Source organism: Drosophila takahashii, chromosome 3L (assembly GCF_030179915.1).
Source record: "Drosophila takahashii strain IR98-3 E-12201 chromosome 3L, DtakHiC1v2, whole genome shotgun sequence".
NCBI lineage: Eukaryota > Metazoa > Arthropoda > Insecta > Diptera > Drosophilidae > Drosophila > Drosophila takahashii.
In genome coordinates this window covers 3,910,736-3,929,465 of record NC_091680.1, presented here as the reverse complement: position 1 = coordinate 3,929,465, position 18,730 = coordinate 3,910,736, and the positions used below count along the sequence as shown (strand labels likewise).

At 36.7% G+C, this 18,730-nt stretch overlaps 1 protein-coding gene across 1 annotated transcript; it reads left to right on the top strand.

The window, feature by feature from the left end:
- Positions 1–3,805: 3,805 nt before the first annotated feature.
- Positions 3,806–18,730, top strand: spz5 (spatzle 5). Its single transcript, XM_017145460.3, has 6 exons — positions 3,806–4,099; positions 6,876–7,030; positions 7,096–7,250; positions 14,148–14,408; positions 14,896–15,423; positions 18,214–18,730. Exons 2-6 carry the CDS (start codon positions 6,968–6,970, stop codon positions 18,380–18,382), a joined length of 1,176 nt encoding a protein of 391 aa, XP_017000949.2. The 5' UTR covers positions 3,806–4,099; positions 6,876–6,967; the 3' UTR covers positions 18,383–18,730.

The following is an 18,730-nucleotide window of genomic DNA, read 5'->3' as shown; positions in this document are numbered from 1 at the left end:
ACAGAAGCACAAACACGACGGCCACCGAGGCGTCGATTGTTGGGATATCAAGCATACGACCGGAGGCACACCCACCACGTCCGTTCTCAGCTGTGGCCCAGCGCTTTTGAGAGCGTTCTCCGCTGTTCCGTTCCGCCGGAGCCACTGCAGCCGGATCCGTCGCTGCCGACGGCGGCGTCGTGGTGAGTTTGCGGCCAGCTGACGAGCAGGCGGCCTTTCGAAACGCCAGCAGGGGCGGAGGCAACGGGAAAAGCGCGTACGCAAATGGGGGTTGAATGGGGTATTACTAGGCATTTTATTTGAGTTTTCAAGCGGAAAAAAAAACAAGCGAGTTATTGTACTGTTTTTGTATTAAAGCATCTATTCTGTAAAAATATTAATTTCATATTTATTCCAACTCTATAGTGGAAATTATAAAAATGTAAGTCTAGAAAAATTAAATTTATTTTAAAATTTCAAATGTTTTAAACTAAGGTTCACTTTGTAAATCAGCATATTATTAATTATTACATAAATTTCAAAATTTCAGAACAAGTTTATTGACTTTTAAATTAAATAAATATCTACAAAATATTACAATATGAAAATATTTCGTATTTGTAAAATTACATAAGTATGTGAATAATAACTAACTAAAAAATCCAATAAAATCCTATCTCCTATCCGATTTGATGAAACGCTTAAAATGTTCGTGCCAAATTTGTTGAGGCATTTTCGGAAAATGTTTTGCATGACAGCCATTGAGACTTATTAAGTTCTCATTATTTATGGGCATTTAGTTTAAATGACAGGCGTAGACGAGGGAGAAACAGGCAGTTTATGGTGCTGAAATCCCAGACATATGGTTTTTCTTTTGTGCTATTCTGTTTATCTGAAGGACATGTGGTGAAAAGTTTCTGCTGCCCTTTGTCTTTTCCCCCACCTTGAGTTTTCTTTTAGCCGCCTTGACCAGTCATGAATATAAATTATGCCCTAAGTGACAGGAGGAGGCTGTTATGGCTAAACAATCATAAAGAACACCCGGCACGAATTGTTTTCAGATTTTTTTAGATTTTATAGTGTGCTATTCGCAAAACGGAGAGGCAAGATGAGAAAAGCGTTTAAACATTAACAAAAGCATAATTTTACATTATTTTATTAACTGTCAAAAGATATGGGTTGGGAAAATAAAATGCTAGAGATTTAAAATTTGGTTTTAAAATATTTTTAGAAAGAAAATATATGTAAAAAATGTATATTAAAATGGTGATCAATTCATAGGTTAAAATACGATTTTTTTGTTTTTTTTCATCGTAATTCTGTTAAAATTAGTGCCAAAGCCAAAAGGTCGACCCACATATTGCGGCTAGATTTCGAAAAAATTTATATTTTGCCAATTTTTGTATTTTTGATAAGGGGTTACATCACAATTTTTAGCAAAAAATTGTCAAAAATTAAAGTTGGCAGGTTTTAATGCCAAACGGTTCGAAACTATATTGCGAGCTCAGCGCGGTATTACTTCAATATTAGGACAATTTTTACCTTTCTTCTGGACAAAAAAATGAAATTTTTTAAGGAAAATTGAAAAAAGACCGTTTTTTTTGGCTATAAAAAATCAAATTTAATATAATTTTTTAATATTTTATAGTAGTTTTTTATTTGTTTTTCCAAGAGTTCATTCAAAATAATTTAGCTTTTGTCAGTCACTAATCGCAGATCACAACCAATAAGGCGTTTTGCGCGCGTTTTTCTAGCGTTTTCGGAGCGACTTTGAAACGTTTCTTGTTTTTTGGGAGGAGGAAACTCATAAAATAAGCCAACTCCAAACCGGGTTAAAACAGCTATTACGATTACGTCACGGGCAGCGGGTGGCGTTCGACGGGTTAGTGGGTTAGACAAAAATAATGCGACAGAGGTATGAATTGGTATGAAATTGGCCCGGGGCAAAAGCAGAAGACGATTTTAATGGTTTCGTTGGCCAACGGACCAATCGAAGATGATGATGATGGCATTGAGATGGCCAGCCAGACTCAGCCTCTAATTAACCCTTTCGCAATTGCAGCTAAGCCCTAAAACGGCGGTGGAGGCGGTGGGCAGTTTGGAGGAGTGGCCCTTACATATGGTTACGCGTTAGTTTGGTGTTTTATAAAATGACTTTGGTCCCGATACCTTGGGCGCCGGAGTTTGATTAATGAGCGGCTTAAGTGAATCTCAAATCGAATCTGAGCCTGCTCGGCCGACCAGCCGGCAGACTGATGAAGTCACTAATTTGACTTAAAAACGCATTAAAAACCATTTTCGATAAGAGCTCGGGAGCTCCCCAATACAAAATATCGTGATTTCGGCAAGGGTTTTCCCGTACTTTTCTGCCTCGCGGTCTAGGTTTCGACCGTTTTGTGAAAGCTGTGCCAAAATAAAATCGAAGCCGAAAAAACCGAAAAAATTAAACCAACAAGGCGACGGATAAAATTCCAAAAACGCCTCGGAAGATTTGAGAGTGCAAATCTTTTGCTTTATGGGACATTGCCTATTGGCAATCAGCTGTTAACATAAATAATGGTATAGATTTTTGGAGGTGAACTAAGGAATACCCTGTAAAAAAAGTATATAAACATATAAGTAAATATCTGTTAAAAAAAAAAAATAAATTTGATTTTTTTTATTTATAGACTTTTAAAGTCTGCTCAGTAAAATTTTAATAAATAATGTTAGTAATTAAATGAAAAACTTATTTTAAAATATAATTTATAACATCAATTTTATAAGGAAATACTTATGATCTGTTTAAAAAAACGAATGTATAACATTATTAGTTTTTTAATTGTTAAAAAGATAAAGGTAGTGTAAAATGTGATCGACCTCTTTATATTAGTCATAAGTTTTATTTACTTTCTTTAATTATGTACACGCTTCTTGTAGTTTCATGAATATGGAATATTTAAAATAAATTGAAAGAGAAATTATTGAACATCGCTTTCTTATTTTTGTGAAACTAAGTAAATAATTATTAATTCTGTAAACCGTTACTCATAAAATGTTTAAATAAATCTAGCAAAATATCATACCTTTAAGCTAATATACCCCTTTACTCATATTATCCCCGATTCCTGCTTTTGGAAACGCACAAAAATTGATTTAAATGCCTTCGCAAAAACACAAAAACGTTGGTAACTCCTACAATTGTGCGTGGTCTTGGCCATTAAAAGCCTTTTCTTGCCAAACACTCAATGTCTGCGCCGGAGGCAGCGCCAAATCAAATCAAATGGAATCAACGGCAGCAGTCACAAATCTGCGACAGATAAAAGCTGTTAAATGACCTTCATTGGCCATAAAAATTCAAAATCATCGCCCCCCGAACAATGAATCGTTTCTATGGGCCAAAACCGGCAGCAACAACAACAAGCCAAACAACAATTGGCGAGCAGCGCGAAAAAATTAACAATTTAAATAAGTTCACTTTATTGCAGTTCGCATATTGGCGACAATGTAAAACAAACAATAAAAGTTGTCAATAAATAAAGACGGCGTCACATTGAATGGCCCAAACCGCTGGACTTCCGGTCTTGAATCGGGCCAAAAAAAAGGCAGAAAGAAAAACCGCACATATCATAAAGCCAACGACATGAATCACGGGCCAAAAAGTTCAAAGTTGAGCGGGCTAAATTGAGAGATTAGCTTCGGGAGATCAGAGCCGGCTGGCTAATATCATTTTTTTCTGTTTTTTTTCTATTTAGCGCTGCTCTGACCCAAGCTCTGCTTTTCTCTGCCCTGAGTTCGCGGCTCTGGGCCGCTGTTAACTTGGCTAAGACCGCTCAGTTGGCTACGAGCTGCCGCCGTGAGCATTGGCAAACGCGTGAAACGGAAAAAACAAAAAGCAGAAAGCGACAATCGAAAATCAAAAAACCAAAATCCAAAAACTTATAGCCGAAAAATACAAATGCTCTGCGGTACGTGTTAAGTTTTTTAATTAGTAGAATTTTCAAGTGAGTTCGCTGGCAAAAAGAGAAAATAATTCACAAAAAATACAACAAAAAGCCAAGCTCAGTGTAGTGAACAAAACAAAAAAACTGTGAAGCAAAAAGACAACAACAACAAAACAAAACAATAAAATCCGCACTAGGTGAGTAATTTATAAAGCGAATAATTTAAGCCCCTGCCATAAATTAATAAATTTAATTAATCTGTCATCGCAGCTCTGATTTATTATAACATTTTATTGTTTCTATTTTTTCTTGGTTTTTTGGGATTTTTTTGTCCATATAGTTGTAACTTGAAATGTTAGGAAACCAGCAAACACAAATTAAATCAAAGCGATCACAAAACAAAATCCACAAAAAATTCAGACAACACTTTGGGTAAATAAAAACAAAAAGAAATATAATCAAAGTGGGGAGAAAAAACCTTGAAAAGTCGTGCTTAATTTCTCAGCTAAATGCAGGCATAAAATATATGTTTAAAAAATTATAATGAAGACCAGCTATTTGTCTGGCTCAAATTGAATCCATTGTTTTAGACCCTAAATTGGAATTAAATAAGGCAGCATTATTGAGGCACCAAAAAATCGGGAAAAGAGTCGGTGGTCTTGCCAAGAAAAAAAAACCAAACTAAAGTCTGTCTTTAAAATATTAAATGGTATTTGAAATATCTTCGAAAACATTATTATATTAAATAAGTATTTTATATATTAATTTTAGACTACAATTTTTAGTAGGTTTAAACCTCTTTTTAAAAAGCCTAACATTTTGTTTTCTAATAAAAGCGCCATAAAACATTTAAACATTTTTAATTAAATAGCCATTTAATTAATTAACAATATTTCAATTCATTCAGCATTTTTTGTACCCCGCTAATACTTCAATTAGTTGCAAACAAAATATCTAGACTCACCCCTCGACTCATGAAAAAGTGCCAATAGGGTGAATAAGTGAGAATGTCTGGGCGAGACAAAGATAAAGATCCGACAATCGATCATTACTCAGGCGGGCTATAATATAATAATCAATTAAATATAGATAGATGATTTTGCGGCCAAATCATTCAAATAAATTGAATAGAGCCCAGCGAAATTGAGCACTCAATTTATGAAAATGGAGCCGCAGCCAATGGATTAGCCGCCAAAAGCTTAGCCCAAGATCTTTAACAATTTCATTAACTTTTGGCCCGTCGGCCTAATGATGTGCAAATGGCCCAAAACACACCATAAAACACACAGCCACTAAAGTTGGTAAGGGAGACAATGCCAACAGAGACCATGTCCAACTTCTTTTTGGCCGCTCCATGTGATTTATGAGGTGATCGCCTGGCGCAACTTTGGCATCGGGGAAATACCAGCGGTACGTGGGTGTAGCCATGTGCAAGACTCCATTAGCAGATCGCAAACACCAAACAAAGCTGGTCCATGCACAGAGAAAAATAAATATAATGTGAAATATTGCAAAAAAAATATTTGGGATAATACTTTTCATATTTAATTTAACTTAATTGAAAACATAAAAAAATCTAAAACTACAAAAATACAATATTATATTTATTGAAATATTATTGAATTAATTTTAAGAATAAAGATTTTTTGAAATAAATTTATTTATAAAACAATTGTCAAGAGCATTTAAGCCTATTAATATTTCTTTAAAATACAGTTTTTTTCCTATGTCTTTTTAAAGATCCATAATGTTTCTTTTTTTTCTGTGTACTTGGCCAGACACTTTGTCATTGGCGCTTGATTGTTGACTGATTTGTTTTGCTTGGCTTGTGCAAAAGAGCCTGTGATCCCGGAAATCCTATCGCAGCTTGCTGGCAGGTGTTTTTGTATCGGTATAAATTCCTAATAATTCTTGAATGCCCACTGCTTTTACTGGCACCCCAATAACAGGCGGGCTGTTTAAGAGAATTGTTATGGCTATTTTTTTCTATAAATAATTGTGGTACACATTTTTATTGAAACTAAAGCAGAGCTTGACACGAAATCCGGTTTTTAACATTGATTGTGACAGCTTTTGATTTGATCACTTATTGCCATGGCTTTAGAATAATTAAAATATATTTTTGATTTATTTTTAGCTTCATTACATGTATATTTTCTACCATTTATAAAAAATGAACTGGGGAAGTTCCACTTTTTCCGATTTTACGAGTGTGATTATCTAGGGAATTTTTTCCTTCTAAATTATTTTATTAAACTGCGAATAACTTCATGATATTAATAGTTCTCATTAAGTTTCCTCAATTAACACGCCAAATAAATTTAATTAATTGTTATTACTGGTAACTACGTATTTTTATTAATTTAAATTCCTTAGAACATTTCAATCTAATCTTAAGTGGACCAAAAACATCCCATTATTCTTCATTTAAATACCGCCACTTTAAAACCCCGTTTAGAAGCGCTAATAAATCATTAGAGTTTATAAATATTGTCATTAGCCGACAGCTCGGTTTGCCAATTGAGAACGCCCCCACAATGGTTGTGGGCGTGACCAGTCCATTATCTTCGCGGCGTATACTTAATCTACGTATACTTAATCTTGTTGTCTCGGGCGCCTGTTCGTCACTTTCACTTTTGGCAATTTATTTTCGCTATTTACGGGAGTTGTTCGAGTTGTTTGGGTGTTTGCCTGTTGTTTGCTTTAGAGGTTGTCGGTTGTGTAGTTCGTGTTTATGTTATTGTTTTAGTTGCTGATTGTTTGACTTAACAATAAGCCCAAAAGAGTGAATTCTGCACAAAACAAATAAGCACTTTGAGGCATTTCCGCTGCGGAAAAACCATCATCAGTTATTGTCTGCTTTTCGTGTCCCCATGGAAATGGTGTGAAAAATTGCACTGTATTTGCCCATTTATTTTTTCGCGTCTAATATTTGTCCAAATAATTCAACGGCAGTTTCTCTTTCGCTTCCAGATTTCAGACTTCAGACTTTAGGCGTTCGAAGACAGTTGCTGAATCGCAATCGAGTCAAATGCAAATGCAAATCGACGACGAATGAATTGACAATGACAAAGAGTATTAAACGTCCGCCGCCTTTTAGTTGTAACCGAGTTCTTCTTACCTATGTGGTGAGTATTCCTTATCGCTACTGTTTGATATTTATTAGTATATTTTAAATATATTTTTTTTATAGATATTAGCTTATACAGTCAACGCCCACAGCTCGCCCCCGCCATGCGGCCTTTATGGAGCGCCGCCTTGCCAATTTCTCCCGGCGCCACCTGGTCAAACGCCCACCTGCGCCCGTCCAGGAAAGACGTACTGCGAACACGCCGATAACTATCCCACGTAAGTCAAAATAGTCCAGGAAACTACTGGGAGTTTATATAGATTTTTTATAGAAAATCTTGAACTATTTATAATTTTTAGAAAGATAGATAGATAGTAATAATCTTTAGGGACACTTAACAATGCAGAATAAAGATTAGTTTTTCTGGCCAATAATGCTTGAAATGGCCTTTAAGATTATATAGTTCTTTTTTGATAATCAAAAATAAATATTTTATTTTTATGATAGTTATTATAAAACTTCTAAGAATAATTGTACACTTAAGTATATCTGTTTCAACTTTGAGAACTTAAGTTTAATAACACTGATCAAACTATCGCTGTCTCCGAATTCTGGGGAAATATAAAACTGATTACTTGAAAATCTGTCTGAAAAACAAAGGACTTACCTCTCCTTAAGCAGTTTTAAGGTACTGCGTTTAAGTATAAGCATTATAAAAACGATAATTCCATAACTACGTTCGAAATATGAGAGAAAGACATCGAGAGGCCCCAAGAAACGGTTGCCAATGTCAAAAAACATAATTAATTCCAGGATCCAAATCACGCCCATGATAACAGAGAGCCGCAAAAACAATAGGTAACTGAGATAGGAATTGGTAATATATTAAACAAGATTAAATAAAATGCTAAGACGATTAGTTCTTACCTCTCAGTGTCCATAGGCAGGTTTAGGCAGGTTTAGGCAGGTTGCCGTTCTCTCCTCATCTTTTTTGAAACTTTGCAGTTCACCCTTAGTTTTCCAAATGTGAATGAAGGTCAGTACAAACATAATCACATTGAATGTGGTAAGGATCAGTACAGGTCCATCTAGGTATATCCAGGATGAGGGCCCCAAAACTGTAAATGAAGGGAAATATATGGCAGAAGCATATATAAATGCTTATTGAATTTAAACCTTTCACGGTGCATTCAGAATAACCCACTAAGGGCATCCAGTTCCATTTGCCGAGATCCTTCTCCCAGATGTGATTCATTACGAATATCACTCCCGTTGGGACAGCAGCTGTGCTCAAAACGAAGACACAGTATTTAAGAAACTGATGACGAGGCTTCTCACGACCCATAGAAGTCAGTAGTTTCCATAAATGAAAGCTGATAACAGCATCCCAGTGATTGGCCACTGTAGTAAAGAAATGAAAACTGTAACCTAAGAAAAGTAACAAATATTATCACGAAGTTCAGGATCCAGAAATTCTTATAGCCAACCTGTTAATAAGCAAAATTGGTTCAGCCAATTCAATTTACTCAATATGTTGAGTAGATCCACAACAGACTTGCTAAAAAAGCAAAAGATGAGACACTTGCCCAGGAGATTTCGGAGCTTCTTAACGTACAGGTACACAGAAAAGGTGAGGAGGTAGCAGATAAGGGATATCACCATGACTAGAAGGTTTGAATCGGTTAAGACAGGGTTATTTATTTACTAATAAACCTCCTTACTTTCGATATACGCAGTGGGCCACACTTTAACACATCTGTGCTTGACAACCCACAAGGACTTCCGAAAGTCCGAATGAAATTGGGGATAAAGACAGTAGTTTTCTTTGTATAATACCTCGTCGGTGTTGTATTGATATAGGGTTCCGTCCTAAGGAGTATGTATGTATTAGGAATGCAGAAACATTTGGAGTATCAAAAGACCAACCTTGAATATCACGTACTCATCTTCAGTCAACTCCACCACCTCATCGCACATATGAAACTGCACTCAAAATAAATTTAACCCTAAATTTTAGAAAATCGCCATTAAAATTTCTTTTTTCTAAATACAAGAAAGTTATTTCTAAATCTAAGGAAATTTTTCTTAAGTCAAGAAAGTTTTCCTTAAATCCAGGAAGTTTTTCTTAAATGTAGAAAATGGTTACCATGAACTAAAATCACCCTAAAATCTAGAAAAAATGCCCTTAAAATTAGAAATTATTTTCTGAAAAATAGAAAGGCAAACGAAAATAATAAAATATTTTGGCAACACCTTTTCTAAAAATTTGTGCCCTAACCCTAAAATGAAACCAACCCTAAATAATAGAAACATTTTCTAAAAAGTAGAAATTTTTTCTAAAAAATAGAAATATTTGTTTTTACATGCTCTGGCACACCAAAATGTTCAATGCCAGAACTTGTCAGCTGCCGGCCGGCTGTACTCGTGGCGCAGACCGTTAAAGCACTTGGTTAGCAATCGAATCGACGCGGGTTCGAGTCCCAGAGCAAAATTTTTTAACCTTTTTTTTTTATGTTATTTTATTTTTTTTTATTTGTTTTATTTTCTTTTTTTTTTTTTATTTATTTTTTTACTTTTTTTATTCCTTTTTTTATTGATGGCAAGCGGTAAACTAAAAATAATTAGGTTTATATTCAGCTATTTACTATATACTACACATAATATAAATTGCGTTAGCATAAATATATACATATGTATATACGTATGTAAATAAGTAAAACGCGAATGGTCAAAATTATGCAATTAGTATTCAAATGTGTTGTCCGCTTCACCCTTTACATACAATGCTCGGTTTGCCACAGCAAGTTTAAGTGCTACAATGGCCCAGTATGTAGGCCGTTCGCTCCTCGCGCGGGAGACCCGGGTTCGATTCTCACGACGGACAAGTAAAAATTGTAAGTTTTTTTCATGAATATAAAATATTAACTAATCATAATTTCTTCATTCCCAATCTTCCGCAGTCCCGTAGTCTACATTTACAACCACATTTGGCTTTGGTTAGATAAGAAATCCAAGCGCAAATACATAATAATAAATACATAACCTTTAACATTCACAATATACTTGACACACAACGCCTACATATGTATATAGGGAGGAGTACATAATATAAACGTATATACAAAAAAAAATCATGATTGAACATGTTTTTTTGTTTTGCTTTTAATTTCTATTTTTTAGGAAAATTTCCTAATTTTTAGAAATTTTTGCCCTTAAATTTAGTAAAATTACCCTAAAATTTAGAAATATGACGTCAAAAAAAATCAAAAATATAGAAAAATGTGACCCTAAAATTTAGGGCGAGCTTGTCTTGAAGACAAAAGTAGGGCGATTTCCTTGACTTTAGGGTTAATTTTATTTTGAGTGTGATCTCTTAGTACCATCAAGTCGGAAAAATATGACTGTGGCGCCAGTCTTAGCTCCTCATCAGTTGGATACACATCATTTGCGTCACTTAAAGTTAGATTTAGCATCGGTAAACCAATCTCCTCATTAAAGCCATCGTTATTACACTTTCCATGTGCCAACATATTTTTGCGGGGGCAACAGATTCGAACACAGGTCTTCAGTTCGCAAACGCAGGCTCTTAAATGCTTTGTCACAGGCTCTTGGGGTCCGGTTATTAACTTTTTGTAATTGTAATCCCCTGTTCGATTAGTACTTATTTCTAGGCCATTGTATCTATAAGAATCGTTGACTATTTTTAAATGCGAAATATCGACGGTATCGAAGTAGTCACAGTTAGGAATATCCGCCCTTAAATTCACAATATTTTGAACAAATACTGCAAGGGATAATTTCAATAATAAACCCATTTTTTCTGTGTGGTAACTTAACTTGACTAAGACTCGATTTGATTAATTTGCAGCTTAAATAGCTTTGCCTCGACAACCATTAAATTTTAAATGCGACAGCAAAGAGAATGATACGCTATATAAAACTCCCTAAAAAACCATTCGGACTCGCATGGGAATTAATATTCTGAATGTTAATTTTTGAAACATAATAACATTCCCTGCAGAACCATTTAGACCCGATTAAAACAGTTTTCTTGAAATCGACGCTTCTTAATTGGTTTTTATTTAATATATAACATATGAAACTATCAGGGGAAAAATTAAATAATATTCTCATGAGTTTTCAGTTATGTCAGAAAACTGAGTTAATCATGGATTTATATACTTGGAGGGGTGGAGAATCCACAAAAGAATAAGCCCCTTCTAGGAGTTCCTGCCTACGCCACTGCCTTCAATCAATTTCATTCAAATGCATTTCAAACAAATGTTTGGCCACGAGACAATTTCGGTTTCAATTTAATTCGCCATCGAAATGGAAACTTGTTCGCTGGCAGCGCATTAGCATACGAGCATCGAGTGAGTATCTTTTGTGGCTGCTTCCGCGACAAGCTCTCAGATACTCAGATACTCGAACTGAGGCTGCTTTTTTGGGTGCTTCTGCTCTCAGCCAGCTGGGGGAATTCCTTGACCCAATAAACTTGAATTGACAGTTCAAGACACTTTTTGTTTGGCTCCTACCAGTAAGTATATATGTGTAGTATAACTTTGGCGACTATGCGACGACTGGCCGCGTGCTTCTCGAATATTTATGAATGCCTCCAATGAATAATCGTGTCTTCGGGGCATCATAAGTTGCTTAGACCGGCAATTTGGCGCGTGAGCCAGGGTATTTTGGGTGTGCTTTAGATTTTTTTTCAGATTTTGGAGAACAACGTGATTTTTTTAATGAATAAAACATTTTGGCTATCGAGTTATTGATCTTTTGGAAATATTTATACCCGTTACTCGTAGAGTAAAAGGGTATATTGTATTCGTGCAAAAGTATGTAACAGGTAGAAGGAAGCGTTTCCGACCCCATAAAGTATATATATTCTTGATCAGGATCACTAGCCGAGTCGATCTAGCCATGTCCGTCTGTCCGTCTGTCCGTCTGTCTGTCTGTCCGTCTGTCCGTATGAACGCTGAGATCTCGGAAACTATAAAAGCTAGAAGATTGGCATTTTGCATGCAGATTCTGGGAGTTCCTACGCAGCGCAAGTTTATTTCAAAAAGGTGCCACGCCCCCTCTAACGCCCACTAGCCCTCTCTATCGCCCACAGTTTTGAAGCTATTATGAAAATAGTAACTGATATGTATTTGTTTCGTCAATACATATCGATTGGCCAAGTAAAAGTTTGCCACGCCCACTCTAACGCCCGCAAAACCCATTTAACGCTTAAACCTGTCTAGCGCCTACATTTCCGCCTTTCATGGCCAGTAGTACCAATATCTTGGGGTAGATGGCTCAATTCAATATACAATAGCGCCATCTATTCAGATGGTTAATTTGAACTTTTTGTCCTTTTTTTCTGTGGTCACACTAATTCACAATATGTTATTGCAAATTTTAAATTATTTGAAAAGGGCGCGCATTTTGTCTCTTTTTGCTCGTATTCGTTTTTCACAAGTGCATTCACCTGCGCTAGAGAGAGACGGAAGATGTGCTAGGCAGAATTGAAAGTTTTAGAAGGCCTCCACGTGGAGTTCCCTGGGTAAAAAACGGGAGCTAATTCCAGCTTCGAAAAACAAAAAAGGAGGCATATTTCTATTAAGTTGTTTAGCTGAGTAACGGGTATCTAATAGTCGAGGCACTCGATTATAGCGTTCTCTCTTGTTTTATTATATATCGGATAAGACTTAGGCCATTTGAGGTCTTAAGGAATAATGTATTGAGGAATAACTTAAAATATTTTAGGGATTAATAAATAATTAATTAATAAATTCTTAAAAAAATATTTATATGAGATAGTACCTAAGGCTAATTTACTAAAATCCAAATATCTTGAACTGCAAGGGACAATTATATTCCCTAAAATTATTTCAGATCGTATATTATTTCTATAGATTTAAAATTTATGTTTCCTATCCCGCTATCTTGTTGCCAACGAACAAATCACACACAATGAATACAAAATAGATTAAATAAAATTAAAAATCCAATGAAAGAGCATCCATTATTCACCACTTGACCCCGCCGAGTGCATCTTTTGTCTTACGTGCTCCAAAGATGGCACTCGAATTTGTTGTTTGGTTTGTTTGTTTATCATATATTATCATCCGCCTTCGCTCGAGTGGTTGGCCATGTTTGTTGGTTTGCTGGGTCTATTTTTAGAGCATTTCTTCGTTGGTCGGATTTAAATAATATGTGCGTTAGTTAGTTGGTAATGGTAATGTGAATGGCTTGATAAGCCCTCGGCGCCGACGCGGCAATTAAATAGGCATTTTTATTACAAACGCTTGCATTGGAATTTCTGTGCGTTGCATAATTCTTCAAAAAAAAAGATATCATATGGGAAAGCCCCAAGCGGGTTTTTACAATATATATATTTTTTTAATAAAGGTGGGGTCTTTCCCTTAACCGCCCCTTAACCCTTACCTTTTATTTTTCTGCCTGTTTTTGGCGGCACGTGACGGGCATGCGATGTTGTTGTTGATAAGGAAGGCACTAAAATAAACATATTAAAAAAGCTGCTACACTGCCAATTTATTATTTACGATGTCTGCGCCTCCCAAAATATTTTTTTTCTTTCTTGCCCGGCGGCCGCATATTAATTATGATACTCATATTTTATTTGGCTTGGGCAACGCCGCAATTACCATTTCCATGGCAATTTCTGGCACTTGTCAGTCAGTCGCTCTGTGACTTGCATAATGCGGAGGCTCCGACAAGTGGCTGATACTTTGATACTCCGAACCGATACTCTGGTACACGCTTTCCCAGCCCGTTAACCATCACAAGCAGCTTGCATCACTCATTGTTTCCCTCTTGCACGCAGGAAAACAAAAAATCTGAAAAAATAAGGTCATTTTCCACTCGTTAACAAGAGCTACAAATTGTACACACTACACAGAAAACAATATCTCTGAGTTACAGAAACTTATTAATAATGTTAGACATTTGAAATAAAGTTAATTAATATTAATTTGAACATTTAATTTTTACACACTTTTACTAAATATTAAAATCTTTAAATAAATATTGTAATTGTTGTTACAGTAAAATCTTGGGAAAAGTTATCCTTTTAATACATAAATTGTTATTTAAATTTATTATTAATTAATTTATCATATTCAAAGCCCATCAAAAATCTTTAAAAATAAACTTTTAATTTCTTTAAGGTATCTCATTAAGAGCCTCGTTCGCAAGTGGGGCTACGAGGCCAGCACTTTGCTGGTGGACGAAACCTGGGAGGATTTCGCGGCTGTGGCGTGGCACGATACCCCCGTCTTCTACGATCCCAAGTCCATCTTTCCGCCCCGCGATCCCAATGCCCAGGACTTCAATGGATACAGTTATCAGACGCCCTTCGGGGGCAATCCACAGAGGGTCAGTGGTGGCAACCCCCTCTTCGCCAGCAATCCCTCTACGGAAGCGCCAACGTGAGTAAAACGAAAAATAATGAAAAAATGCGGCTTTAACGTACATATGACCAGCAATTTAAACTCGAGAGTTCAGGTAAATGATTTTCTAAGATTTTCAAGGTCTTTATTAGAATTCGATTTGTTTATGGAACAACAGAAAAGAGAAAACTATAACGCAAACAGTACTTTAAGTTTTGGCCTTCAAAGAAGAAATATACAATGCACCCGTAAATGGGAAATAATTATAATTATGCTATACAAACTTTATAGTTTTTAAGCTTTAAAAATGAGAATTATTTCAATGGCTTATTGTTGTCCTATAATTTTCAAATTAGTTTTTATTGGACTTTTTAAAAACAACTTGAGATTTGTAATTTCCTTTTAAATTTAATTTCATTGTTGCTATTTTTACTCATTTGTTTGTTAAATTAATCTATTTTAAAATTTTTTCTGTGATTTATCGTGAATTTAATATATTTTTTCTGAAACCCCTGGGATTTATAAGGTATCTCCTGTACACCTCTTCTGGAGGAGGTCATCGTGCGGGACAGCGTTACAATTCCCAGGGCGGAGGGACCTCAACCTCCGCCGGCGGTCACTTGTACTTCAATCAGGGCGGCAAGTCGACTCCCTACAATGCCACCCTCTGGCTAAAGAGATTGGTCAGGGATCTCAGTCGGAAGCAGAGGCAAGCTGACGAGGAAGTGGAGGAGGAGGTGGTGGAGGAGGAGGACGAGCAGGCTGAGGAGGATGAAGAGGAGGAGGAGGATGATGAACCGCAGGAGGATCATCAGCAAAGCAAGCGAGATGTCTCACTTAACCTAGATCTCTTGGACATCGTGGGCGTGGATGCGCCCAGTCCGCTGAAGAAGCATTCGAGGACAAAGCGCCAGAGTCCCGGACGCTCCACCCTCTGCCAGACGACCTCGCAGTTCATCACCCCCCAGGCGGCGCTCAACAGTCGCGGAAACTGGATGTTCGTGGTCAATGAGCAGAACACCGCTCGCCAGATGGTCAAGGCTGAGCTTTGTGCGTAAGTACCAGTTTTGGGGAGTTATGGGTAATCGAAGGAGGCTAATTTAATTGGATTGTTTCGTAAGTGCCACATTGTCCGCAGATTACAAATATTTAATATTATAATAATTAATATTAAAATAAATTGCAGTTAAATTAATCTTAAAAAAAAAACTGGTTTTACCCCTTGTCTTAGAAAATATTTAAAATTAATGCCAAAATTATCATTAAACAAGAGAGAACTAAAGGGAATGCGAAGGAGATGGAGATAAAAACTTTGATCCGCCGTAACTTTTTAACGAATGGTCCGATTTAAAAAATTTCTTCTACATTTCGATAGGTATTGATAAACACAACAAAACTGCATTTGTACTTTTCCAAAATATTGAAATTTTTAAAATCGTATATAAGCGATTGTGGGCGTTAGAGGGGGCGTGGCACCCTTTTGAAACAAACTTGCGCTGCGTAGGAACTTCTAGAATCTGCATGCAAAATGTCAATATTCTAGCTTTTATAGTTTCCGAGATCTCAGCGTTCATACAGACAGACAGACGGACAGACAGACGGACAGACAGACAGACGGACAGACGGACAGACGGACATGGCTAGATCAACTCGGCTAGTGATCCCGATCAAGAATATATATATTTTATGGGGTCGGAATGTAGAATGTAGAAACAATGTATATTTCGAGTAAGATGTAGAGCGTGTAGAAAGGGTGTAGTCACTGCTGAGGAGCATTCTCTAGATTGGGATGTTGTCTTCACTAAGTGCACAATGGGCCAAGTCGAATTTTTATACCCCTGCAGAGGGCACTATAATTTTGGTCAGAAGTTTGTAACGCAGTGAAGGAGACGTTTTCGACCCCATTAAGTATATATATTCTTGATCAGCATCACAAAACGAGTCGATCTAGCCATGTCCGTCTGTCTGTCCGTCTGTCTGTCTGTCTGTCTGTCTGTCTGTCCGTCTATCTGTCTGTCCGTATGAACGCTGAGATCTCGGAAACTATAAAAGCTAGAAGATTGGCATTTTGCATGAATATTCCAGGAGCTCCTACGCAACGCCCGCAAGCCCCCTCTAACGCCCACAGTTTTGAAGCTATTAAACAATGCATTTAATAAGCCATTAAAAATTCCTATAGTTTAAAATAATTAATTTTTTTCTTAAAACAAATAATGGTACTGTTTGTTTAGAACTTGAACGTATTGTTAATTTTGTTATTAACCAGATGTTATTTGTATTCAGTTGGATAATTAATTTTGTAGCATTAGGGGATAATAACGTGAGTGAAGTGACTTGTCCACCCAGCCGTCCTTGAAGTAGCCTTTGTCGCTCATTATTTCGAATCCTTCCCCCGATCCCCTGATTCCACACCCCTTGCTGCTTTCATCACTTGTAATCAGTGGGAAAAAAGGTGTCATGCCAACCCCATTCCAAATGTTAATAATTCGCAGCGGGACGCCCAAGGTTTCCCCTTCTTTTTTCCATATTTTTTTGTAGAAACTAGGGGAAATCCCTCACTCTGCTTCTTTCGTTCTGGGCACGTGGTTAGTGCAGGTCGAACTAAGGCCCGTTTATACGGTGTCATAATTGCGGTTAAACGAATTATCACACCCCGAAAATACGAAATTACGGGAGAGAAATGCCAAAGCAGGGCACATTCTACCATTCTACCATTAGGCTATATCCTTGTCCCCTTTTTCATTCCCCTCTCATTGGTTCTTCCCCTTTTTTATTTCGTTTTTTTTTTTTTTGGATGCGTGCGCTACTTGAAAACCTTTCCTCTGGTCCGGAAAAAGCGCAAACAAATGCCAGGAACTGAAATTCGGGGTGAGGTGGTTCTCTTCTGATTCCTCGTCGGTTGGGTTTGGGTCAACGCGTTGCCCTAATTGTTACCCGTTTGTCCCGCTCTTCCCAGTCTCTCGAATCGAGTCCCTTTTCCCATCTGGATTGAGGGGTTCCCTACCCCCTTTTCAATGCCACTTGTTGTTAGCACTGAACCCGGTACTTGGCGCAATTTGTTTAGCCAAATGGAGGACCTACGCAGGCGCGCATAAATCTTGGCCAAGGAACAGCTGGGAGCAGGACTACAGGCAGAAAAAATCAAACATATTTGATGAGTCAATGTATCTAAGCCGCCTAAAACCAAATATTTTAAAAGCTTTAAAAATTCCTTGATTTTATGAGAACCAAAGTATTTATAGTTTCTTGAAATATATTTTCTAGATTGAAAAAACATAGTCACAACAATTAAAAGTTTTTCCTTGAATGAATTTAATTTAATTGAATAATTTAATGAAAAAATGTAAATTTGGCTATAATACATTCCGTAATTTTATTTAAAGAAGTTATATTTTTTTTGGTTGTTTTCTACCTTTTTTTGTGTATTAGAGCCTTTAAAAAATTCTAAATAAATATTTTATTGTTAATTTTTTGAAAAATTACTCATAAGTAACACAAATAGTCCATAACATTTCTTCACTGTGCAGGGATTGTACCGTTTTTCTGCTTCCGCTCGGACTGCGACTCCTTATCAATTACGTACGATTCCCGTTTTAACGAGTTCGTTAAACTTTCAACTCTGCGACTTGGGATCTGGGATCTCCTCTCCTCTCCTTTTAGTTTTTTTTCTTCTTTCGAAGGAGTCGCAGGAGTCGCAGCCGGCGCTCTTTATTTATGCCCAGCAACCCACAACTAAATTCGCCGACAATTGTTGATTTTTAGCATTTGGTTTTCGTTTTCGGGTATCTCGCATTCGATTCGCCACTTATTTCAGTTTATTTACGTTTATTCCCGTATTTTTCAGCTCGAACACCTGCTCAAACCTGTGCGAATTGCCCAACGGCTACAACTCGAGATGCGAGCAGAAGTTTGTGCAAAAGCGCTTAATTGCGCTCCAGGGCAATGGGCAGAATCTGTACCAGGACACGTTTTGGTTTCCCAGTTGCTGTGTCTGCACGATAGCCGCCAATTAAATGGTTCCAAATGGGAGTCAAAGGAGTCAGAAGGACGAGAGGATGCAGCATTGAATGTCCTTTGGCGGCAAATCATTTTGGCGAAATTCATATCTGATAACTAAATGATACGAAAACACACACATAACACAAAAAACACTCAATATATAAATCTCTCTCATGTAGTTACACAAACACAAACACACAATGTAGTTCTTAAAAATGTAATTTAAAATCGAAAACATCGAGTGAGGCATGCAAAATTGGATTTATGCCCACACAGTCCCATTGAGTTTTGCATAGTAGCATTAGTCTTACCCTGTGAGCGATGATCTAATGGATATCAAATAAACAAATATTCAAAGCGAT

What these genes read in the sequence shown, in the direction of transcription:
- spz5 (XM_017145460.3), top strand. Translation starts at nt 6,968, where the DNA reads ATGACAAAGAGTATTAAACGTCCGCCGCCTTTTAGTTGTAACCGAGTT. An exon ending in GAGTTCTTCTTACCTATGTG is followed by an intron (nt 7,031 to 7,095) that starts GTGAGTATTCCT and finishes TTTTTTTTATAG; the next exon opens with ATATTAGCTTATACAGTCAA. An exon ending in GTCAAGGCTGAGCTTTGTGC is followed by an intron (nt 15,424 to 18,213) that starts GTAAGTACCAGT and finishes CGTATTTTTCAG; the next exon opens with CTCGAACACCTGCTCAAACC.